The 25,321-nt window shown below is 39.3% G+C and overlaps 2 protein-coding genes and 1 pseudogene across 3 annotated transcripts; 2 read left to right on the forward strand and 1 right to left on the reverse strand.

The window, feature by feature from the left end:
- Positions 1 to 537: 537 nt before the first annotated feature.
- On the forward strand, positions 538 to 7,944 carry LOC121763272 (ABC transporter A family member 7-like). Of its 2 annotated transcripts, XM_042159253.1 has the most exons (18): positions 538 to 719; positions 1,240 to 1,621; positions 1,737 to 1,816; positions 1,961 to 2,105; positions 2,236 to 2,355; positions 2,430 to 2,554; positions 3,462 to 3,620; positions 4,280 to 4,442; positions 4,535 to 4,660; positions 4,768 to 4,851; positions 5,373 to 5,728; positions 5,868 to 6,068; positions 6,174 to 6,283; positions 6,366 to 6,450; positions 6,804 to 6,932; positions 7,025 to 7,130; positions 7,211 to 7,299; positions 7,397 to 7,944. In XM_042159253.1, the coding sequence occupies exons 1-18, from the start codon at positions 633 to 635 to the stop codon at positions 7,694 to 7,696; spliced, it is 2,847 nt and encodes a 948-aa protein (XP_042015187.1). In that variant the 5' UTR covers positions 538 to 632; the 3' UTR covers positions 7,697 to 7,944. The 2 variants fall into 2 exon arrangements, with proteins under 2 accessions (XP_042015187.1, XP_042015186.1); XM_042159252.1 differs by lacking the exons at positions 538 to 719; positions 1,737 to 1,816 and having other exon boundaries at positions 1,414 to 1,621.
- A 1,421-nt stretch (positions 7,945 to 9,365) lies between these two features.
- LOC121764626 lies at positions 9,366 to 11,166 on the forward strand (annotated as a pseudogene).
- A 1,375-nt stretch (positions 11,167 to 12,541) lies between these two features.
- Positions 12,542 to 24,849, reverse strand: LOC121764412 (probable serine/threonine-protein kinase PBL3). The gene is made up of 6 exons (XM_042160435.1): positions 24,732 to 24,849; positions 13,822 to 13,970; positions 13,588 to 13,729; positions 13,364 to 13,500; positions 12,968 to 13,091; positions 12,542 to 12,840 (listed from the first exon to the last, which is right to left on the reverse strand). The coding sequence occupies exons 1-6, from the start codon at positions 24,847 to 24,849 to the stop codon at positions 12,542 to 12,544; spliced, it is 969 nt and encodes a 322-aa protein (XP_042016369.1).
- Positions 24,850 to 25,321: the final 472 nt, after the last annotated feature.

Here is a 25,321-nt window from a genome sequence, read left to right on the forward strand (position 1 = left end):
TTCGGTTTGCAATATTGTATTTGAGATTAAATTTATAGTATGTTCGGTTCATGAGATTGAATCTCACAACTCAATCCTATATGGATAATCATGGGATAATTAGTCACAGCTAACCCCGACTAAATAATCTTACAACTCAATCGTAGATTATATCTTGATTTTATTTTATCTTGTCAACCGAGCACCACCATAGAAAACACTATATAATGTAATGTATATGTTCATCTTTTGGTACGGTTATCATTAGTTAATGCCTAAATCTAAGCATTTAGATTAAAACAATGGGAAAAACATTTAAAGATGTATTTATAAAATATTTTTACTTACTGGACAAGCATGACATGAACACTTTGAAAAAGACATTTAAAAATACAATGAGAAAAAACGCGTGAGCTAATTTTCGCGGAATAAATTCCGCGAAATACAATTGATAGGAAGGGTATTTATGTCATTTCAGTCAAGTTGATCTTTTCCGTTAACTCGGAGATTGTGATATAAAATGTGTGAAAATTGGAGTGACAATGGCGGACTCTAAAACCCACAAACTCTAACTCAAATTATGCGAATTAAAAATTGATGTTCAATAACTAAAAAGAGAAATTTTTCGATTGCAAGAGCTGAATTTTGACAAAATGGCGGATTTGCCGAATGTGCCGAATGCGCCGTCGAGTTTTTGGACTCAGGCCAATGCTTTGCTGAGGAAGAATTTGACTTTTCAGGCGAGTTCTCTTTCTGTTCAGATGAAATTGTTTCTGCATCAAATCTTGGATTTCTTTTAAATAGCGTTGATGTTATACTTCTCTCTGTTTTTAAGTTGATTATTAAAAATGCATGAGATGGATCAGTCATTATAATGGGGGTTGAGCTGCTTTTTTCGATTGAATTTCGCTGGTTCCATAGGTTCCACTTATTTCAAAATCTATGTTGCCGATTACTATAATTCATTTAAATTAATGCCCCGCTTAGATGCAATCGGTTTTTGTCCAATTTATACATGGAGTTTTTCAACATTACAGAGACACGACATAGGTAGGGCCTTGGCAACTCAAATGGGGGGTAGCGTAATGTTTGATATTTGTAATGCGTTTATTTGATAGTTATCAGTTCAAGGATAAAGTTTTGGATTTATTTTAAATTTTTTTCTAATGGAGTTTGATGTTTTAATCCCAATACAGTGGCATTTTAAAATACTTTTTTCTCGGTAGATTATTCTAAATACTTTGCACTTCCCCTTTGCAGAAACGGAGTATCAAGACAAACATTCGACTAGTTCTATCCCCATTCTTCCTCTGTTTGTTGCTTGTTCTAATCCAATCTTTGGTGGACAACGAGTTAGACAAGCCCTCAAACAGGTGTGGCTGCACTTGTGTCGATACTGATGGGAATGGTCAATGTGAGAGAAGATGTGGGATAGAATACTCAACTTTGGACCAAGGGTTCACCTGTCCCATTACCCATCCACCAGCATGGCCTCCATTATTGCAGATACCAAAGGAACAATTTCGTGCAGTGAGAACTGAGTCTACCTCATATCAAGACTTGCCTGATGGTTCGTGCAAGAGAACAGGTTCCTGTCCTGCAACTATGCTTATTACAGGAAATAACCAAACGTTTGGACAAAGTAAGTTGCTCTTCAATCTTCATCTACTTGATTGCAAGATATGTAAAAGTATCCAATTTGTTGTGTGCGTCAAGGTCATGTGGGCATTTTGAAGAATTCTCTTGTGGTTTGATAGGTGTGGCTGGAAACATGTTCCCAACACCATCCAATATAAATTTCTCTGATATACTGTTCAGCATAGCTGATGTTGCCTTAGTTAGTTTTATTTGTTTTTCCATTTGTCAAATTTCTACATTAGGTTTGAGTTCTTTTTCTGGTAGTGATGGTAGAACTTCATTTCTAAGACTGCAAATTGTTTAGTAATATTGATGACTTACATATGAAAGTTTGCTGTTTCAGGGTTCAGAATCAAGGACTGAGTACACCAATTTTCTTGATGCAGCATTTTTTTCCAACACTCCCCTCGATCTTCTTCAATCTCAATGTGCATCAAACTCACAATTCTCTGTTCCTCTCCAATTAGGTTCTGCTACAATACAGCAAGGTAGCTTTTATGGACAAAATACGTCATCAATATTGTTTATTTACTTTGTAGAGCAATAAGCATTATGTGGATATGGTAGTTTCACTTACTTTTTTATGATCTATCTATGAACATTTTGTATTAAACTCAGATGTACGTTGCATTCAAACCTTGAGTTTATGGCGCAACAGTTCTTCAGAGATAAATGATGAGCTTTACAAGGGTTATCGTAGAGGGAACCCAGAGCGACAAATTAATGAGATTGTAGCAGGTCCATCACAACACTGGGCAATAAATTCGCCACTTTATTTGAATTACCAAGTTCACTGTCATTTTGTTTTGCAGCCTATGATTTTGTTAATTCAAATGAGAATCTATTCAACGTTACAATATGGTACAATTCTACATATAAGAATAACACAGGCAATCAGCCTCTTGCTTTGACGCGGGTGGCTCGTTCCGTAAATTTGGTAACTGAATCCTGCCTTTTCTCATGCTTTAAATTACTATTGATAGTTGTGTAACAAAAATGAAATATGTTTTACTGAAATATTACCACTTCATGTTACATCCATTTTTTTCTTCTTCGGAGCATTGGGGCAAAATACTTTCTATTAATATTTAGATTTCAGTCAAATAACTTCAGAACAAAATAGATTAATTTGATATGTTGACACTGTTTCCCTTCATATTATATTCTGAATATTTTTTCTATTTGGCGGAGGAAGGGGAGAGGAGGGGTGGATTATTTTCTACTATTAACATTTAAGTTTAGGTCAAATGACTAAAGGAAAAGAAGATTTAGCTTGAGATATTTCCACTGTTAATCTGGTTATATTGGCTCTGATGATTTACAAATGCCTATACTAAACCAATTTAGCTACCTGAGGAACCACATCTCATGGTGATATTATTGTCCTATATGAATGTAAAATCTTGTATAATTATTACACATTTCTTGCTTTAACAAACCTTCTTAAATCCTGATATGTATTTCCCATCATATGATCTTGCTTGTGATTTGCATTTGATTCAATAATCAAGTCTTATTTGTGTACCTTCTTGAATCTTAGCCACAGCTGTGACACGATCATCACTCAGTTCTCTAATCTTGTTACGATGCAGTCATAATTATCTCTGCGTCGTGCTTAAATTTTGAATTTTGTGTATTTCCAATGAAAAAGCAACTACTTTTACATCAACTGTATGAAATGTGCTTATATATTTGCAGATGCCAATTTTATGTTGATATGTGTTCCTGCCAATCATCTTTTTCGTGGAACACTATTGTTTGTCAACAATGTTAAATAATATGGATCAAGTTTTTCTTTTGATGAAATATTAGATTAATCATTCTAATTTGTGTATTCCATGCAGGCATCAAATTCATATCTTCAATTTCTATTAGGGCCAGCTACAAAATTGCTTTTTGAGTTTGTGAAAGAAATGCCAAAACCTGAAACAAGACTCAGGCTGGATTTCTCCTCTCTCCTTGGGCCACTCTTCTTTACCTGGGTCATTTTTCAATTGTTTCCTGTAAGTTACATTATAGTTATCTCTCTGTCAAAGCAATATATTCTAAGTTTGAACCTTTCAAGTTGCAACCATGTGCTAATAGTAGCTACATAGTTTCAATGGTTTTTCTTGTTGTTATTTACTCTTTTCTTCTCTCGGGGAAAAAGTTTGTGTAGTTTTCAATTCCATAGACTAACTTCTAAATTAAGTGCTTAAGATACTACTTCTCACATTTCTAATGTAGGATTCTAGAAAACAACTTTTTCCTACATGTTAAATTAATCACGAACTATCTTTTTTTGGTTTGAATCTTAGGTAATTATTGTCATTACTAAATTTAAGATACAGATATTAGCATAGAAATGGATGTGACTTATTTATTATACAGATAGTCAGAAATCAAACTTATATACCACAAGAGTCTTACTCAAGATCTTCTATGAAGTTTCAGAATATTGTCCCTCTGCATATCAATCAGCTCATCTGATTTTACAGTTTAATGTTAGGAGTTAAGTTAGAACTCCTACAGTTCCTATATCTTTTGACTCTTTTCTATAGGCCTATTCGAACTCATGTTGATTAATAAAGTTACTGAGACTCTGATTTTTTATACGCATGGGCAACTTGTTCAGCACCAAATGTTGCCAGGTATAACTCTAATATGTGGTGTGTATTTTCAGGTTATACTGACATCATTGATTTACGAGAAACAATTCAGATTGAAAATTATGATGAAGATGCATGGGCTTGGTGATGGACCCTACTGGATGATATCTTATGCATATTTTCTTGCAATATCTACAATGTACATGATATGCTTTGTGGTATTTGGATCAGGCGTAGGTAGTTATTTCAACTGCTGACCTACTTGCAATTGTTTTGTCCTTTACCAATTCCATATAAGTTCTTTAATTACTGGAATATTTTACTTGCAGGTTTAAAATTCTTCACACTAAATGATTACAGCATTCAGTTTGTATTTTATTTCCTCTACATAAACTTGCAAGTGTCTCTAGCTTTTCTTGTAGCTGATGTATTCTCAAACACGAAGACTGCTACAGGTTTGCCACTAAATGAGCACTTTTTTTAGTCATTAATTCAATTGATTTATTTGTAGGTCTTATATGATTCGTATTGGTTCAAACATTCTAAAACCTATAATTGCCAGTTGTGGGGTATATGATGGTATTTGGAACTGGACTCTTGGGCGCCTTTCTCTTCCAGTTCTTTCTTGAAGATTCTTCATTTCCAAGTAAGCAAACATATTAAGCATCTTGTGTGGGAATTTTTGTAGATCATATTTTGGCAATTTTGTCTGATTGGTAACTTTCGCTAGTAGATGTATTTGTTCAGATGGCATATTCAGAAAGATTATGTCTGTCTAGTATAGGTTCATTGCCCTCCTAGAATATGCTGTCTTTACAGGAAATTGAAGGAAGCCAGTATCTTGCGTTCCCTGCTTCATTCAAATTACATAGAACTTAATATGTTCATTATTATGAAGACTTTAAGCTGCACTTCTCTTTATTAGTAAGATTTAAGAACCATATAGCTGATATCTGAATTGAAATTGTGAAAGGTAAGGTTATAATGACATAATCTATCGTTAGAAGCTAGGCAGAAGTTTGTCTTTCGAATTCTGAACTGGAACTGAACAATAAATTTAGTCAATGATAACTCTTTCAACTTCTGCATTTCAGCACAGTATTATTGTTTATTACGTATGTACTATTTATCTTATAAGATGAGCATCCATCTTCCTTTATATCGCAGGAGCTGGAATAATCGCTATGGAATTATATCCAGGATTTGCCCTCTATCGTGGATTATACGAGTTTTCACAATATTCATTTGCTGGGAATTACATGGGAACTGATGGAATGCGATGGAAAGATTTGAATGATAGCAAAAACGGGATGAGTGAGGTCATGATTATCATTGCTGTGGAATGGTTAATTGTTCTTGGTGTTGCATATTATGTGGATCAAGTTTTTTCATCTGGGAGAGATCCCCTGTTTTTCTTTCGGAGGCACCAAAAGAACCTCTCGTCATCCTTCCGGAAACCTAGCTTGCAAAGGCAAGGATCTAAAGTTTTCGTTCAGATTGAGAAACAGGATGTTGAGGAAGAGGTAAACTGATATATAGTCCCTGTAGAGAGTAGAAATCTTCACTGCTATAAGGATTCTGATATTCAATTATTAGATTTTTAGATGCAATTTGTCTCACTCATCGAATTTTCACTGTTTCAATTTGTTGATATTACTTCAGAGGGAGAAGGTTGAACAATTGCTACTTGAATCTACTACAACTCATGCAATTATCAGCCATAATCTTAGAAAGATCTACCCAGGGAGGGATGGAAACCCAGAGAAATTTGCGGTGAGAAACCTTTCTCTTGCTTTGTCGCAGGGGGAATGCTTTGGCATGCTCGGTCCTAATGGTGCAGGCAAAACTTCATTTATTAATATGGTGAGTTTACAATATTGCAGTCAATCAGAGTTCTAGTCTTGTTTCCCCCAATTTAACTTGGGATTTTGTGAAGATATTTGGTTACTGACATTGTTGTTCCCGCAGATGATTGGGCTCACAAAGCCCACTTCTGGAAGTGCATATGTTCAGGGATTAGATATATTGACTGATATGAACAGAATATACACTAGCATGGGTGTGTGTCCCCAGCATGAGTAAGCATCGATTTGCTATCATTTGGATTCAATAATTGGTTGAATTTCGGAATCCTTCAATTTATTAAAAAACTGGTTGCAGCTTACTATGGGGAACTTTAACGGGAAGAGAGCATCTACTTTTCTATGGAAGGCTTAAAAATCTCAAAGGAGACTCCTTATTAAATGTAAGTCTATGATTTCCTGCAAAAAAATGTCAGGAAACCACATCGACTCTAATCATCTGCAATAAGCATATCTCAGTAATCGAGTTATCATACATGCATGTATTCCATCAATTAGAGATCAGGATGCACCCATGCATGTTTCTCCCCCAACCACCCCAAGTTCATTTCGTGTTATTCGCATTGATAGTAAGAGGACTAGTGACGAGTACTGATTGGGAGCTGCTGTGTTGAATCATTTAGCTGTTACTTTTTATTTTTCTTAAGACGACAAGAGATGTATAAGAAACATAAATGAGCCTTTGTATGAACCTACTATAGCATTGCTTATTTACTGGGTCTGTATTTCTACACAGGCTGTGGAAGAATCTCTGAAGAGTGTAAACTTATTTTATGGTGGGGTGGCAGACAAACAAGCACGCAAATATAGTGGAGGCATGAAGAGGAGGCTAAGCGTCGCCATTTCACTCATCGGAGATCCAAAAGTACGACCATATCCTCACCTACCTTTCTATCATGAGATTGTGATTCAGATATCACGAACTTTGGTTGCTTATTGTTCTAAAACTCTTAACAGGTAGTGTACATGGATGAACCAAGTACGGGACTTGATCCTGCTTCACGAAACATGTTGTGGAACGTAGTCAAACGAGCCAAACAAAACAGAGCTATAATTCTTACTAGTATGCTCTCTCTTGCGTCTCCAACCCCATGAACCACTAAACTCTTTTTAAACACCAGTTTTAACCTTCTAATATTTCAGCTCATTCGATGGAAGAGGCTGAGCACTTATGTGATCGTCTTGGAATCTTTGTGGACGGAAGCCTGCAGTGTGTAGGAAACCCTAAAGAGGTGTCTTTTCTGCCCACCACCAAATATTACATTGCTAGTTTTTACATATCCAAAGCTAGTTTTTACATATCCAAATCCATTAATCTTCCAACTGCAGCTCAAAGCTAGATATGGAGGATCTTACGTGTTCACGATGACAACACCCCCTGATCATGAGCAAGAAGTCGAGAACCTAGTACGAAACCTCTCCCCCAATGCTAACAAGATATACCAGATCTCGGGGACACAGAAGTTCGAGTTGCCAAAGCAAGAGATAAGAATAGCAGATGTGTTTGAGGCAGTGGAGAAAGCGAAGAGTAGGTTCACTGTTCAAGCATGGGGCATCGCAGATACGACGTTAGAGGATGTCTTTATAAAGGTTGCAAGAGGGGCTCAAACATTCAACACTCTCTCATAATAGCAGATGTTTGTCCATTGCTGCTTCAAAGCTTTCAACAGTTGATTCTGTTTTCGATTTTTTTAGGCATACCGTCGACTTTCTGTTGGATTATTGTAGCGTGTATTTACATATGTAATTAATTAATATTCGTCGCATGTAAATAGTAAATCTTCAGGTTTAGGCACGAAAAGTGATTTTGTTGTAAGTTTCATAGAAACCAAATAAAATCCTTCTTGTAATTTATATTTTGAATGGTGGATGTGGAATATTATGACTGTGTACTGTTAATTATGTTTGATACTCCCTCCTCTCCATGAGTAAAACTGGAAAAAGAATATCTACAAAAGGTTAGAAATTAAAATCTAGTTTAAAATAAACAACAGAATTTAAAAATAAAAGAATCGTAGTATTACCTTTTCAGATTATCAAAAAAACATGTCTATCACAATCAAAATTATTTTTACCCTATATTAAAAAAAGACAGTAATACATATATTGCGTAAATATTATGAATAGCTAGAGATGATAGTTGAAATATAAAAATTCTGTTCTGAAATTTTTAATAGCTAGATTATTTCTCGATTAAAAGAAGCTGTTTCTGGAAGCAGCAATACTATCCAAACAAACGACTAATAAATAAATAAATGGAAGAAAATTCAAGTTGTAACGTTTCACATAGTGTGTGAATACTGAATTGGGATAGACTTTCATATCATAAATGAATTAAAAATATTATTATATATATTTATTTTATAAAAAAATTCTTGTCATCCATTAAATATCTTTTCATCCACACGTTAATAAATGTCTCTTTTGACTTTTTACTATTTTCGACAAGTGGAATTCCACTGATTCATTTTGTTTATATTCATTAACTTTTTTTACTCTATTCTTTTACAAAGTTGAATAATTCCTTAAAATCTATTAAAAATTGGACATTTATTGGTGGTTAAAGAAAGTATTATTAATAAAATAATTTAATGGAGTATGAGATTAATGTATTAAAAATAGGAAATAAATTTTATTTATGGCAGTCCCAAATTTACAAAATAACACGTTATTTTGCAGGACGAGAGAGTATTAATTAATTTATACTGAAAAAGGGTTATTAATTTGTACTGAAAAAAGGCTAATTATAATAAAATTTTCAAATGACGATGGAGAATCGACAGAGTGCATTGATGTGGTTTGTTGACGAGAATTAATTTCTATTGCAATGGTTTGGACTTTGGATAAAACCATATCATGTAGTAAATGATAAATTTCCAAAATTGTTGTATTTCCCAAAAAGTCTTCCCATGATATTGCTGCCGCCGTTGGCAACGCAGAGGCAGATCTTACTGCAACGAGATTATTACCATTTATTTGGAGAAGATCCACACAAGACATTTGTTCATCATTCTAAGTAAATCTCTGTCTCCCTCACACACACACACGCAAGCACAGTAATCCATATCAATAACAATCTCTTCATCACAAAATATTTATGGCATTTTTTATACGAAATTTAAAATAATAAATTCTTAAATTAAACAGAGATAAAAAATTTTAATAATCCAAAATAAAAGACGAATCTAAAATGGAATATACAAAGTTGAGACCGTTGGAGCACTAGTACTATAATACCCCCCCCCCCCTCTCTTCTGTTTATCCCCTCAAATCACATTTTTCTTTCTCCATCCATTTTTTGAGCCAAAATCCTGCAGAAATGGCTAAAGCAGTTTTGTTTTTTTGCGTGATGATAATCGCGTTCTCACTAAGCAATGTTTGTGAAGCTGCTACAGAAATCGGTGTCTATCAACTGCGGAGAGGCGATTTCTCTGTCAATATCACTAACTATGGCGCCACCGTCATCTCCGTCGTAGTTCCTGATCGGAATGGTAACTGACTCAACAATCCTGCCTCTGTTTCTCTCTACACATACAAATGTGCGTCAGTGTGTGACGATTTCGTTGTTTTTCAGGCAAGTTGGATGACATAGTTCTCGGTTTTGGATCCATAGACGGTTACAAGGTAAGTCTGATAAATCATCACCCTTCCTCTTCGATTTTTAGAATTTAACAGAGTTTTATGTAGATATATATGTAAATTATCATTCATTAATAGCTGAGTTGATGCCAAATATACGCATCTTAACAGTCAATTTCATGCATTTTCTTTCCCAATTTTGTGCTAGCTGATCCGACAGATCATACATCCTTCAAATCTGGAACTATTAGCCCAAATTAGCTAGATCGAGATACGATGTTATTTTGCAGAAATTGAACTTCTGAAAACATGAATGTATGCTTGAAAGTTGAAAGTTGAAAACTAAACTTGTTTTGGAATTTACATGATGAGACAGAGCATTTCTTTGCATGTTAAGTTCAAATTTGTGCAGAATGATACAACCTACTTTGGTGCCCTCGTCGGCCGCGTTGCTAATAGAATCTCAGGCGCGCAATTCACCCTCAACGGCGTAGTCTACAAACTTCCAGATAATGACAATGGAAACACTCTCCATGGTATGATCCAACTCCCTCTAAACATTTCAAATTCTCTCTCCAGTTTCATTAGTACTTAAGCAATTGTCATTGGAAACATGAATTAGGTGGGAAGATATGATTCAGTGATGTGGTGTGGACAGTCCAAGAACACATTGTGAACAGCCACATAACCCTCACTTACAACAGCCACGACGGTGAACAGGGTATATACATACATAAATAGTAGTTAAATACACGCTTGATGATAAGGAAAGAACATACATATGTAGTTTCCAAGCTAACATTTGATCACATTTTGAAACAGGATTTCCTGGTGAAGTATCTGTAATGGTGACATACCTCTTCGTAGGATCAAACAAGCTCGCGATAAAGATGGAAGCCAAGCCACTCAACAAGCCAACCCCAATCAATCTAGCCTCCCACACATACTGGAATCTCGGTGGCCATGCAAATGGCAACATCCTGTCTCACAAGATCCAGCTCCTCGCTTCCAAGATCACGCCCGTGGATGACAGGCTCATCCCAACGGGCGCAGTCTACTCTGTCAAGGGGACGCCCTATGACTTCCTCCAGCCTCAGGCGATAGGGAGCAGGTTGGATAAGTTGGCTGGAGGGTATGACATTAACTATGTCTTGGACAGGGTAGGGGTGGGGAGGCATCTAATGAAGGCGGCTGTCGTGCTCGATGAGGGGTCGGGGAGGAAGATGGAGCTGTGGACTAATCAAATTGGGGTGCAGTTTTATACTAGTAATATGCTGGGTGATACTGTGGGGAAAAATGGGGTTGTTTATAGAAGGTATAGTGGATTGTGCTTGGAGACTCAAGGGTTTCCTGATTCTGTTAATCAGCCTAATTTTCCTTCACAGATTGTGAATGTGGGGGAGAGTTATTTACATGTTATGGTTTATAGGTTTACAGCTAGTTAACATAGTAGGACTATGTAACTATGCTGTGATGTTGATTATTTGTGTGGTTTTGGTAGCAATCTAAATATGAAAAATATTTTTGTACTACTATAAGCTTTGGATAGGACTTGAAGAAATAATATTATGGGAGAAGAACAATGAAAATATTAATGAAATACTATAAGATACAAAAAAATAATGCTAATGCTGATCATACAAAAATTAATCGAGTCTTGACGTTTATTGATTTATCATCTCAAGTTTAAATTATCTTGAACTTGCAAATTTGCTTTATTTTGTCTAATCATACAAAATTTGCGCTATCGAATATCTGATTAGATTCACTCATAAAATCTATTTCTTGTATCAAAACTCCAAGTAATATTCCTTCTAGATCACAACTCGAAAAACATGTTTCACTAAAAAATTGAACTAAAGTTAAGCTTTATAAAATTAAAAAGAAAAATATTTTCTGTGTAATGTCTTTTTTATGATATAATCATATAGTAACACCTTTATTTTTTAAATTTTATGTTTTAATTAATATATTCATATGGTATGCTATTTTGGATAGAAATAAATCAATTATAAAAAAAAATTAAATTATGAAAATTTATAGATTGAATTTTCTGCTTTTTAAAAATTTATGTAGTAGTAGTAGTATATATTTGCGATGATGTGAATAAAAAAATTAATAATATATATATTTTGAATAAAAATTAATAAATAAGTTTTGGATTCTAAAATTATACTCCGTCCGTCCACGGTATAATGCCATATTTTAATTTTGAGGTGTCCACAATTCAAAGTCTCTTTACTACTCTCTCCGTCCCGGACTACTCGAACGTTTCCTTTTCGGCACGGAGATTAAGGAATGAGTGATAGACAAAGTCAAATATTACGGCTGTAGGTGATAATTTTTACTAAAAATGGAAAGAGTGCAAATAACTTGGGACGCCCAGATAGGAAATAAGTGCAAGTAGTCCGGGACGGAGGGAGTATTTTTTTCCATTTTAGATAAGTGATCTCCACACTTCGACAATTTATTACATTTGCATTGCATTATAAAATAAATATAAAAGTGATTCCCATTTTACTAACTTTTCCATCAACTTTACTCTATATTTCTTATGACTCGTAATGAGCCAAATTGGAGTTTTAAATCGTTAGCTAGCGGAGGGATATATAGTTTATTTTGATTAGATTCTAAGAGAATCAAAGTAGATTTTCAAAATTAATTATAAATAGAAATTAATAAATAATTAGAGAATATGTATTATACCAAAAACATTATGTCTCGCTTAAAATTAAGATACCAAATTTATAATCATACAGTACTCTTTTAGGATATACTCCTCGTCATTTTATGCTAAAATGAAGTTGTACGTAATCAAGGCTGGAAAAGCAATGTATAATGAAAAGATAAAGAAGAAAGAAGTTTGATTAGACAACATAAAATCAATGTTGTGATTTATAGGAAGGAAGGTTTTGAAGAATATCCAATATGTAAGTCATAGGCGGCCGATATTTTGGCTCGAGATCGCAACGCTATATTTGCAACAATGTAAACACTTCTCTTGCAATATTGTCCCTCTAACCTTGTGTCCATCATTCTGAACAATTTGCCCTTGTCATTTATATGAAGCCTTGCCCATTCTACCAACTTCTTCTCCTCCTCGAACTTTGTCTCGTCGATGGCCGGACGTCCCGTTAGCAGCTCTAGTAGCACCACTCCGAAGCTATATACATCGCATTTCACCGTCAATTTTCCTATAAAAAATAAAATAAAATAAAATATTATGCCGTGTCTTCTATGATCATACATCATCTAAATTTTGTTTTTTTGTTATGTAGGATATTGAAAGGTTATTGAAGATTAGAAAGCATGCAAGTTTACCTGTGGCTATATAGCGTGGATCACAATAGCCTTCTGTGCCCATTACTCTTGTAGTTACATGAGTCTGAGACTGAGTGGGACCAGCTTTGGCTAATCCGAAATCCGAAAGTTTTGCGTTGAACTCCTGCGCCATCATAATACAAAATTTAATACCTCTGGTGTACACAATCAATAATCATGTTTTTCCATTTTAATCCGTCGACTTCTTCCATTTTTGGTTCATGAGCCACCAATTCTTCTCTCTTATTTATTCATATTCGACTAACGATACCTTAACTTGCTTTTATTCTTTTTTCTACTTACCAAATTTACATTAAATACATGTTGTCCACTACTAAGAGTGATTGTGGACGAAAGGAGAAGTTTTTTTCCATAACTAAATCTTAACCTACTTACAGAATCTAGCAAAACATTGGACGCCTTAAAATCGCGATATATGACCGGCGGTTGCAGCTCGTGTAGGAAACACAGCCCCCGTGCTGCTCCTACAGCTACACGAACCCTTCTTACCCATGAAAGAGCTGGACAATTTTCTGCATTGTGAAATTGAACATTATTATGATACAATTTTAATCGGTCACTTGTTTAATTAAATAGAATGCTATATCAAGGAGGCTTACTTGATCTTGTGAACAATAGATCCTCCAGGCAGCCTCCGGGCATGAACTCATACACCAGAATCCGATCTACGCCTTCTAAGCAATATCCGATGAGTTTCACTAGATTCGGATGGTGAAGTCGACCTAGATAGTTCACTTCCGACTGCTCCTAGCCACATAAAAATACACGTACAATCATAATACAGAATCCCAGCTAAAAATGAGGCATGCTAATAAATGAAAGGGAAACCTAACCAGCCACTCTCTATGACCCTGGAAGCCAGAATGGATGAGCTTCTTGATAGCGACGGGAAAGCCTGAACTAGGGTTTGAAGCATTTAGGGTTTTCTCATCCAACCAGCCTTTAAACACGCAGCCAAATCCGCCTTCTCCGAGCAAGCTATCTGATGATGTGGCGAATTTTTGATGGGAATAAATGCAAGTAATAAACGATCACAACACGGAAAATTACGTGGTTCGATTTACTGAGGTAAATCTACGTCCACGGGAAGAAGAGAGGGCAAATTTTGTATTGCTTGGTCTCGCTTACAGATTACAATACTGATTTGCTATAAGATTCAGGATCTAGAGAGCTTTACCCTCGTGTATCTGATCTAAGTTCTATTTATACACTCGAACTAAGATCGTGGTTTGCAGCCCTGGTAGTGGGGTTGATAACTGCTTAATACCACTAAATAGATCGTGGGTGTAATGGAGGTCGTGGAGATCCTGCATGGGTCCACTATCTCCTTGTTCGGTCGAATACTGAGACCGAACTGCTGAACTTTGCCGATCAGCTTTTGCCGATCTGAGAGTTGAGCTCGATTGGTCGGCTTTTACCGAGCTATAGGCTGTGACCGAACTCTTAGGTTGTGCCGAACTGATACTACCGAGCTATAGGCTGTGACCGAACTCTTTGGTTGTGCCGAACTGATACTCTTTCTTGGGTTTTGGGCTGATGGGCCGTCACTGCTATTGGGCTCGCAATTATTGTTTAGTTGTTTAGTTCGTATCCCATCACCACCCCCCCCCCGAAAAGCGAAGTAAATCACTTCGGCATTTTGTAAGGGGGTCAGGAGGCGTGCTCTGCACGTGTCTGCATTAAATGTGACAGCAAATCCGGCCAGAGAATCCAGAAAAAGTGGGATTTGAAACGGTGCGACGAATTTGAAATGCCTTTGCGAATCTGATAAATATTTCCTCTCTTCATCATTGGAATACTTTTGCGATTATTTTTCTGCATTCTCTCTCTTTTTCGTAAAATTTTCTTCCACTTCTTCAAGAATTTCTTCAGAGACTTTCGACCATCAAAGAGTAAGAATCATGTCTTCTTCTTCTGAATCTGTTTCTGAATCAGGTAGTGGTAGGAAGGGGGGTAAGGGGTCTTCTGGCCGGAAAAGGTCCGGGGAGAAGACGGTAGAATATTTCCACAGCATTTTGAGTAAGGATACTGTGATATCCTTACACGGAAAATATTTTCTTCCTGGGGGGTTAGTGGTGATTCCCGACGACATTCATAGGGCTAACTCGCCGCCGGAGGGTTATGCCACCGTTTACGAAGTCTGCTTAGAATGCGGGCTTCGTTTCCCTCTTCCCCCTGCCTTTGTAGAGCTTCTTGATTTTTTTCAACTTCCTTTAGGTCAGGTGACTCCAAATTCTTGGAGGCACTTATCGGCCTTTGCTGCCGAGCTGCGTAGACTAGAAAAGGATCTGTCTCTGAGGGCAATCCTTAATTTCTTTCAGTTTAAGAGAAAGGGATCCTGGTTTTACTTGATCCCTTTACAGCCCTTCAGAGCATTCTGTAAAACCAAATGGCCGAAGTGGCAAAATCGTTTCTTTTTTTACAATAGGACAGCGGCTCCGGACTTTTCCTGGAGAGGGCCGAAGTCCGTAATTCCTCATCCTCGGGTAGAACCGTTGGACGAGCTCGAGGGCGAGCTCAATAAGATTCCCATGATTAGGAAACAGTATTCGGAATCTGAGCTCGTCAAGGGTGACTTCGTGTTCGATTCCTCGTCTTCGGACGAAGAGACTGAGGGTGAGGATTTCTTTTTTATGCTTTACTGCTTTAGCGGCGAAAACTAACTTTGTTTTCTCACTTTTTGGCAGTGAACATGCTAAGCAGGCTAGGTCGCAAATCCTCCGAATCAAAGGAGCCGGAGAAACAGAAAAACACCAGCTCGGCGTCTGATGCCGAGAAGAATCCGAAGAGGCAGAAGACCTCTTTTGAGCAATCAATTTTCGGCCCTTATCGGCGATCTGCTGAAATTGATGACCGATAACGCTGAGCAGGAACCCGGAGTCGTTTTGCCGCTGTATGGCCGAGAGATTGCAGCGCGCCTCCAGAGTCTGCCGCTCCTTGAGGAGCTTGCGTCTTCATCGGTCCTGCTTTCTGCTGAACGAGTCCGTAATTGCCGGGCTGACCGTGACGAGAACATGGAGGCCATCTTTGCCTCCTTGGGGCCTGTTTCACCCGCTTCAATTTTCAAAGAGGGTGAGCAGGAAAATGAGGCCGGCCGGGAGACCGAGCAGGAGGATCAGCAGACCGGCGATGGGGGCGCCGAGCAGGAGGGAGGGAGTAGGGAGGCCGAGGCTGAGACCGAGGTAGACAAGGAGAAAGAAGCTGAAACCCACAGAGAAGCCGGAGACGAAACTGGCGGAGTATGATTTCGTCTCCCTTCTCTTAGTTTAGTTTCTTTCTATTTGTAAAATGGCCTTGAAGCCCTCCTTGTGTAAATTTTTTCTTTGAATGAAAAAATTCTCCTTTCTACACTCGTGTCTTCTTTATAGCTTTTCTTAATCTCTTTTACTCCTATTGTGGTTTACTGCCTGCTCGGTAAACTGAAATGCCGAACTGACATAGCTGCTTCGTATTCTTTACTCTAAGGAGCTGGAGGTACTTCACTGGAAGCGGCTATACTCTTCGGCTTTAAATGAAGCTGAGAAAAAAGCTATAGATGACCAGATGAAGTATGACGAACTCTTGGCTCGTTTAGTGGAGCTGGAGTCCAACAATAAGGACTTAGAGTCCATAAAGAAAGATCTGGAGGCCGAGCTGAATACTGTCATCGCTGAGAGGACTGCATATGAAGATTTCATCTGCGGGCGCGGGGGAATGACTATATCTGAAGTTCAGAATCAAGTTGATGAACTGTGGGAGGAGCTTCATGTACTCCGGAAGAACAATGTGCTGGAGAGCTCGGCTTGCCAACAAGTTGTGAAATCATTGCGGCGCTTGGCTTCTCTGTACGACATCATTCTTTCCCGGCGTCCCGCGATCGAGAGATTCCTTAGCCGTTTCCCGCTAACAGACGCTCACGCTCCAACTCAAACCTCGGATCCACTTACTCAAACTTCTACTCCAAATCAGCACCGGACTCAGGAGCAACCGGAAACGTCAAGACAAGAACGTACTCCAAGTCATCAACGGACTCAGGAGCAACCGGAAACGTCAAGACAAGAACGCCCTGAAGTTCGTAGAGGAGTGGTGAATATGAGTGAGCAAGATCAGCGAATGCTTCGTGAAGAGACTCTTCGCCGCCGAGGTGCTAGAACTTCCCGGACTCAGAGAAGAGGCGGTAGGTCGATCAGAGCATCTCGTCCACCTACTGATTCTTCAACTGCTCGGAACGCCCGAACTCAGCATCATGAGGACTTTTTGGATAGGTGGCTCAACTTTAGCAACCGTAGACAGTAGAGTAGTCCTTTGTAATGGTGTAACGCATTCTCGTAGGGCAGCGGAATTGTATGCCCAACAAGACAGTAAATGAAATTTCGCTTCTATCACTGCGTATTTACAGTTCAGCGATTTTTTGTTTCATTTATTGTACTCGTCCTCGGTCTTATGAAGTAAACTCTTCTTTGACCGGACTTAGTTAGTGTCCTTATTTGGCGAGTTTTATCGCTTGGATTGGACTTTCCCTGTACTCGTCCTCGGTCTTATGAAGTAAACTCTTCTTTGACCGGACTTAGTTTGTGTCCTTATTTGGCGAGTTTTATCGCTTGGATTGGACTTTCCCTAGTTAACCGAAGTGGTTTTCGGCTTATTGCAGTTCGTTTCAGACGAATTGCTTGTTTCTTAAGCTGAATTGTGGAATCTTGTATCTTCCTTGGAAGCTTGGACTCACAATTGTCTTTAATACATGATCTAAAAGAAGGGGATCAGCCTTTAAGGAACAATATACCTCAGTAACATTTGTAAGAGACAAAACGCACATAACCCTAGGACCGAACTAGACACAAGAACAATAAAAATAAGAAAGCACATAACCCTAGGACCGAACTAGACACAAGACTGACCGGACCTTGTCTCTTACAAATAGAACTTCTTGAGGTTGGAAATATGCCATGTTCGGGGTACTTGTTCTCCTGACATGTGGGTTAATTTATAAGACCCTTTTCCCAGGACTTCTGACACCCGATACGGACCTTCCCATGTGGGTTCAAGTTTGCCCAGCTTTTCTGCTCGGCTTACTTCATTGTTTCTCAATACGAGATCTCCCACTTGAAACTGCAGCTTTTTCACCCTTTGGTTATAATACCGGGTTACTTGCTCCTTGTACTTGGCTTCTTTTATGAAGGCCAATTCTCTTCTTTCCTCGGCAAGATCTAGTTCGGCTCTCAGTCCGTCGTCATTCAGTTCTGTTGAGAAATTAAGAGTTCGGGGGCTGGGTATGCCGATCTCAACCGGAATTACGGCTTCAGTGCCGTACACTAGACTGTACGGAGTTTCACCGTTGGAGGTTTTTGGTGTAGTTCGGTAAGACCATAGGACTTGAGGAAGATTTTCTACCCATTGTCCTTTGGCTTGTTCTAACCGAGCTTTTAATCCTTTCACCAAAATACGGTTTGTTACTTCCGTTTATCCGTTTGCTTGTGGGTGAGAGACCGAAGTGAACCGCTGTTGAATATTCAACTCTTGGCACCAATTCTTGAATGTTTTGTCAGTAAACTGAGTCCCATTATCCGAAATGAGGATATGGGGTATGCCAAATCGGCAAACTATGTTCTTCCAGACAAAATCTAATGCCTTTGAGCTCGTTGTCGTAGCTAATGGTTCAGCCTCCACCCACTTTGTGAAGTAATCCACGGCAACGATCAAGAATTTCATTTGCCGGGGAGCTTGTGGTAGTGGTCCTACTATGTCTATGCCCCATTGCATAAAAGGCCAAGGGCTTTGCATAGCACATAGATCAGTCTGCGGCATCCTTGGGATATTTGCATGGATTTGGCATTTCGTACATTTCTTAACTAGCCGTACTGCTTCTTGTACCAAAGTTGGCCAATAATATCCCCATCTCAGAACTTTTTTAGCTAATGCTCTAGCTCCGATGTGGCTACCGCAAGATCCTTCATGAACTTCTCTAAGGATGTAGTCCGTCTCTTCTGGTCCTACACATCGCAATAACGGTTGAAGGTAGGACTTTCTATATAGGACTCCTTCATGAAGTTCATACCGAAGTGCTCGGCATGTGATTTTCCTTGCTTCTCTCTTATCCTCGGGCAGTTGTCCTTGATCTAGATACTTTAATATTGGCGTCATCCAGTTCGGTGAACTGGTTACTGAGTGTACTTCAGCTTCATCAATGCTTCTGTGCGGTAATTCCTCCACCTTTGAGCTCGGATATGAGGCCAACTTACTTAAAGTATCTGCTCGGCTATTTCCCGCTCTGGGAATGTGGATTATCCGAAAATAAGAGAAATTTCGGCTAATACTTTGCGCTTTGTCCAAGTATTTTTTCATCCTTTCACCACGGGCTTCACTTGTACCCAGCATGTGATTCACTATGACTTGTGAATCACAATGAATTTTGAGAGATTTGACAAGTAGATGTTGCGCTAACTGAAGTCCGGCAAGAAGAGCTTCGTATTCGGCTTCGTTATTAGTGGTTGGGAATAAGAACCGAAGTGAATAAGTTACTTCGTGTCCGTCGGGAGCGATAAGTAGAATACCAGCTCCACTTCCTGTCTTATTCGAAGCTCCATCTACGAATCCAATCCAACAGTCCGGCGGCTCTACTTCGGGTTTCTGGGGCTGTGTTAGTTCATCATTGGTAGGATTTTTCTGTTCGGCAATAATAGGGATTGCCTGATCGAACTTTGCCTCTACAAGAAAATCTGCCAAGGCTTGTCCCTTGATGGCTTTCCGAGGTAGATATTCTATTGAATGTTCTCCCAACTCTATGGCCCACTTGGCAATTCTGCCCGATGCTTCGGGCTTAGTCAAAACTTGCCGAAGTGGAAGATCGGTTAAGACGCACACTTTGTGAGCATAGAAATATGGCCGCAGTCTCCTTGCTGCATTTACTAATGCCAGAGCAATTTTTTCCAGAGGTTGATACCTTGTTTCGGGACCTCTTAATGCTCGGCTTGTAAAGTAGATAGGACGCTGTTTTAGGCCTTCTTCTCGTACAAGCACCGCGCTAATGGTTTGATCTGATGTTGCTAAATATAAGAATATCACTTCGGCATCTGTTGGAGCAGAGAGAGTAGGAAGTTCGGTTAAATAACTTTTGAGTTCGTCAAAAGCCTTTTTCTGTTCGGCTCCCCACTCAAACTTTGGTGCCTTCTTCAAAACATTGAAGAACGGCATTTGCTTTTCGGCTGCTTGGGAAAGGAATCTATTCAGTGCGGCTAGACATCCAGTTAGCCTTTGCACATCATGTATGGACTTCGGCATTGCCATGTTCTGAACAACTTGAACCTTTAGGGGATTTGCCTTGAGTCCTTCCTTTGAAACCCAACAACCCAGAAATTTTCCCGAATCTACCAAAAAGGTACATTTTTGGGGATTGAGTTTGAGGTTGGCTTTTTTGAGCACGTCGAGAGTGGATTTGAGATTGTTTTCATACTCCGAAGTGCTTCTGCTTTTAACAACTATGTCGTCAACATATACTTCAACCTCTTTTCCGATCAGGTGCCGAAATAGCTTATCTACCATCCTTTGATATGTGGCTCCGGCATTCTTTAAACCAAATGGCATCTTTTTATAAGTAAAAATACCGAAGTCAGTAATGAAAGCCGTTTTTGAAGCATCATTCTCATCCATTAAAACTTGGTGGTATCCTTTATACAAATCAAGAAAACAGAAAATTTCGAAGCCTATCAGAGCTTCTACTTTTTTATCTATGTTGGGAAGGGGGTAGCAATCTTTAGGACAGTGCTTATTTAGATCCGTAAAATCTATGCACATCCGCCATCCTCCTTCTTTTTTCTTGATCATCACAGGATTGGCCACCCAAGAAGGATATTTTACTTCAAATAATACATCCGCTTTCAGTAATTGGCGGACTTCGTCATGGATGACTTGATTTCTTTCTGCCGCAAAGAGTCTTTGCTTCTGTTTTATTGGCCGGGCTGAAGGATCAATATTTAACCGATGTGTAATTACCTCGGGAGACACTCCAGTCATGTCCAACGGAGACCACGCAAAGACATCTTTGTACTCTTTGAGGAGCTAGATGGTCTTTTCCCGGAGTAGAGGTGTTCCCGCGAAACCGATCTTGACCGTTCTGGATGGATCGTCTTCGTATAACTGAACTGGTCGTGAGTTCGGCTCCGGTGTGACTTCGTTCATTTCGCCTGCCTCTGACTCCGGCTGCTGTGATTGCTATGCTTGATGGTGCCGATCTGATTGTTCGGCACTTTTAAGCGCAATCTGCAGACATTCTTTTGCTCTCTTTTGATCACCTCGGATGACTGCTATCCCTCCTTTAGTGGGGATCTTGATTGTGAGGTGATAGGTAGAGCAAATGGCCCGAACTGTGTTGAGCCAGTCTCTTCCCAGTATAATGTTATACGGGGATCGAGCTTTTACCACAAAAAACTCGATCACCGTACTGGAGCTAGTAGGCGCTCTTCCTACCGTAATCGGAAGGCTGATAATACCTTCAGGGTGGGTGTCCTCCTGGGCGAAACTTTTCAGAGGAATTGGGGCCGGACTGAGCCGAGCTGGATCCACTTCCAGTTTATCAAAACATTCTTTAAAAAGAATGCTAACCGACGCTCCTGTATCCACAAACACTCTGTGGATCAGTTTGTTTGCCACTCCAGCTTGAATGACAATAGCGTCTTGATGAGGAGAAATGGCCGGGACGGGATCTGCATCTGAAAATGTAATCACTTCCTCCTTCTTCAGCCTTTTATGTGTTGGCTCCTCTCGGTTGAAGCCTCTGCGCTCTGATTTTAGAGACGATTTAGTCTTCCCGGCTGGGAGAGCGTCAATAGTCTGGATTACTCCATCATATTGCGGCTCGTCATCGTCTTCGGGATCCTGTTGCCTTTTAGGATCCTGAGGAGCGCAGTTCGCACTTCTCTGTTTCTTATTTTTTTTCGGCGGCTTGCTTTGGTATTTTTTTAACGTCCCTGCTTTCACAAGAACATCAATACCTGCTGCCAAATTTCGGCACTCCTCGGTATCGTGACCGTGGTCTTGATGGAAGGAGCAATATTTATCCTGACTTCGGCGCGTGGCCGATTTCGTCATCTGCTTTGGTTTTTCGAACATATCAGAATGCAGTTCGAAAAATTCCGCTCTCGACTTGTTCAATGGTACGAACTGAGCGGGTGGTTTCTCAGGATTGAGACGTGGTCCCAATCTGTCTTGTACCGGTGCCCTTTGAATTCTTTCAAAAGGAGTTCGGCGAGGATGCCCCTGATCGCTATGATCGGGCTTCCTCTTGTCTCCTCTGGAAGAGCTGTCTAAAGACCGTTTTCGACGGTCTGCCTCATCAGCCCGAGAAAACTGGTCCGCAATGTCCCACATCTCTTGAGCTGTTTGCGGACTGCATTCAACGAGCTTTATGTAGAGAGCTCCGGGCAGAATTCCATTTTGGAATGCCGAAATGACAAGTAGATCATTGAGATCATCTACTTGTAGGCATTCCTTGTGGAATCTTGTCATGAAGTCGCTAATCTTTTCATCGCGACCTTGACGTATAGAAAGCAGCTGAGCCGAAGTGATTCGGGTTCCGCTTTCTGGAAGAACCTCCTATGAAAAGCATCCATTAGATCTCTGTAAGATCTAATGCTGCCTTGAGGGAGGCTATCAAACCACCTTCTTGCGTTCCCGATGAGCAACTCGGGAAACAACTTACACATATGAACCTCATTGAGACCTTGGTTCGCCATATTATACTGATAGCGTCCCAGGAAATCATGAGGATCCACTAACCCGTCATAAGTCACTGACGGAGTTCGGTAATTCTGTGGCAACGGAGTTCTGGTGATATCATCCGAAAATGGAGTCTTCAGCGCTCCATACATAGCGAATCCGACATCTCTACGGTATGGTGGAGATGGAGTTCTCCTGTGATTTCGGTAACAAGGAGGAGAAGGAACATATCGGTGGTGAGGATTCCTTCTCCTGGAAGATACGACACTACTGCGGTAGTGACTTTCATGTCTGGAGGGGGAGGGAGAATCCGCCGTTTTCTTCTCCGGCTTCTGGCTCTTTTGCAGGAATGTTAAGAACTCATCCTACTTCTCAGCCAAGAACAACTTGACAGCCTCATTCAAAGCGAGCTGCTGGGGAGGCTCGGTGCGATGACTTTTTGAGTGGTTTGTTCTTTCACCGTGAGAACTGGAGGCAGATTTCTCCCGAGGCTGTTTTCCAGACCTACGGGCTGGACTAGCTTCCTCACGTTCATCACGGACGGAAGTATGGGTATTATGTGATCTGGTATGCATTTTTTGGTGGAAGAGGATCAAAAACTCGCTTTTATCACAGTTTTGGTTTTCTGTCGTTTCCCACAGACGGCGCCAGTGATGATGTGGCGAATTTTTGATGGGAATAAATGCAAGTAATAAACGATCACAACACGGAAAATTACGTGGTTCGATTTACTGAGGTAAATCTACGTCCACGGGAAGAAGAGAGGGCAAATTTTGTATTGCTTGGTCTCGCTTACAGATTACAATACTGATTTGCTATAAGATTCAGGATCTAGAGAGCTTTACCCTCGTCTATCTGATCTAAGTTCTATTTATACACTCGAACTAAGATCGTGGTTTGCAGCCCTGGTAGTGGGGTTGATAACTGCTTAATACCACTAAATAGATCGTGGGTGTAATGGAGGTCGTGGAGATCCTGCATGGGTCCACTATCTCCTTGTTCGGTCGAATACTGAGACCGAACTGCTGAACTTTGCCGATCAGCTTTTGCCGATCTGAGAGTTGAGCTCGATTGGTCGGCTTTTACCGAGCTATAGGCTGTGACCGAACTCTTAGGTTGTGCCGAACTGATACTACCGAGCTATAGGCTGTGACCGAACTCTTTGGTTGTGCCGAACTGATACTCTTTCTTGGGTTTTGGGCTGATGGGCCGTCACTGCTATTGGGCTCGCAATTATTGTTTAGTTGTTTAGTTCGTATCCCATCACTATCCTCACAAAAATTTGAGGTAGCTCGGCTCAGCTGATCCAGTGGAAACGACTTTAGATTCGGGGCTGATAGAATCTCAGACTCTGAAGTTGGCAATGGCAGAATAGAAGCTGCAATTTGCCAACTTGCTTCTTCGTCTTGGATAGGGTTTCCTGGCTTCGGCAGTGGCAACGAATTTGTCTTGCTCTCATGGTGTAGGCCTATCTGTGGTGAATGGTTTGGAGTCGGCAATGGATGGCTTCGTCTCTCATTCGTTGCAGAAGCTGAAATTCGTTTCCATTCTTCAGATGATTGATCATATATATGCATACATAGGCATTGTCTCAGAAAAAAATAGTCTATCAACAGCATATATGCAAACTTTCTAGTAAATTCTGTATCAAAAAATAATTAGCTAGTTTGAATTTTGAAGGTGTATTAAGTTTGAAACCTTCTACTATATATGTAAGTAGTTACTCTATGGATCCGTTTGCTAGGGCAGATAACCCAGAATTATCTGACCTGTGTTTTCGTGTCATATTTTGCCCCTATATATACATGAATCCATCGCGAGAAAAACTCCAACCTGATTCGGATTTTGCTTGAGATGATATGACAATTTAAGGAATTATATACATTTTATAACTATGTTTTGATCTTATAATGATCTTTTTCATGACAAAACAAGGAAACTAAAATGAAAGTAATTGAGAAACATATAATCAACAAAAATCTTGCAATAAAATTGAGAAACATGAGAGCAAACTATTGAAATAAAATCAAAAGCATCCTTATATATATGTTACCTGAAGGTGGAGGTGGATGAATATGAGCATTATGATCACGTTCAACAACATCGTGTTTTGGCCTGTGTATACATTCTTGACACCCTCTTCTAAAATCAAGAGTTGCCAAAACACACATCCTACTTCTATGAAAGCAATTCCCCATTAATTTTATTCATACGACGAGAGCAAAAATTATTTAATTTAACATTGATTTCATCGTTGTTATTTTTAACATTTCGTCTCCTTCTTTATCTTTGATCTGTTTAATTGAGGAGAGATTAGATTTCAGATCAAGATAGAAGGAGCATGATGATGGTGATGGAGAACGAATTTTGTGGACTATTTACATTCTTTTTGATAGAGAAAATGTGGAAGCTTTTCTTTTATTATCTCTTTTGCTATTTATAACCACCATTAATTTGTTTGAGTGTTAAGTGCTAGCTTGGACTCAACTTATTGCAGTAAGAGTGGTCCTTGACCCAGTCAAAAATTGGATAATTGTGGTGGCTTTTGAACGAAGACCAAGACTATATATCTGATATCATATTCCTCTGCATGCTTCGAAATGTTTGTTTCTCACATCAATTTGAGTATAAAGTTCCAATTTG

Source organism: Salvia splendens, chromosome 14, assembly GCF_004379255.2.
Source record: "Salvia splendens isolate huo1 chromosome 14, SspV2, whole genome shotgun sequence".
Lineage (NCBI taxonomy): Eukaryota > Viridiplantae > Streptophyta > Magnoliopsida > Lamiales > Lamiaceae > Salvia > Salvia splendens.

Excerpts from the sequence above, each read along its gene's own strand:
- LOC121763272 (XM_042159253.1), top strand. The coding sequence starts at position 633 with ATGGCGGATTTGCCGAATGTGCCGAATGCGCCGTCGAGTTTTTGGACT. Across the intron at positions 6,284-6,365 it reads GGTGTGTGTCCCCAGCATGA|CTTACTATGGGGAACTTTAA; the intron begins GTAAGCATCGAT and ends AACTGGTTGCAG. Across the intron at positions 7,300-7,396 it reads GTGTAGGAAACCCTAAAGAG|CTCAAAGCTAGATATGGAGG; the intron begins GTGTCTTTTCTG and ends TTCCAACTGCAG.
- LOC121764412 (XM_042160435.1), bottom strand. The coding sequence starts at position 24,849 with ATGTGTGTTTTGGCAACTCTTGATTTTAGAAGAGGGTGTCAAGAATGT. Across the intron at positions 13,092-13,363 it reads CCAATGTTTTGCTAGATTCT|GAGTTCAACGCAAAACTTTC; the intron begins GTAAGTAGGTTA and ends ATGATGGCGCAG. Across the intron at positions 12,841-12,967 it reads TCCACGCTATATAGCCACAG|GAAAATTGACGGTGAAATGC; the intron begins GTAAACTTGCAT and ends TATTTTTTATAG.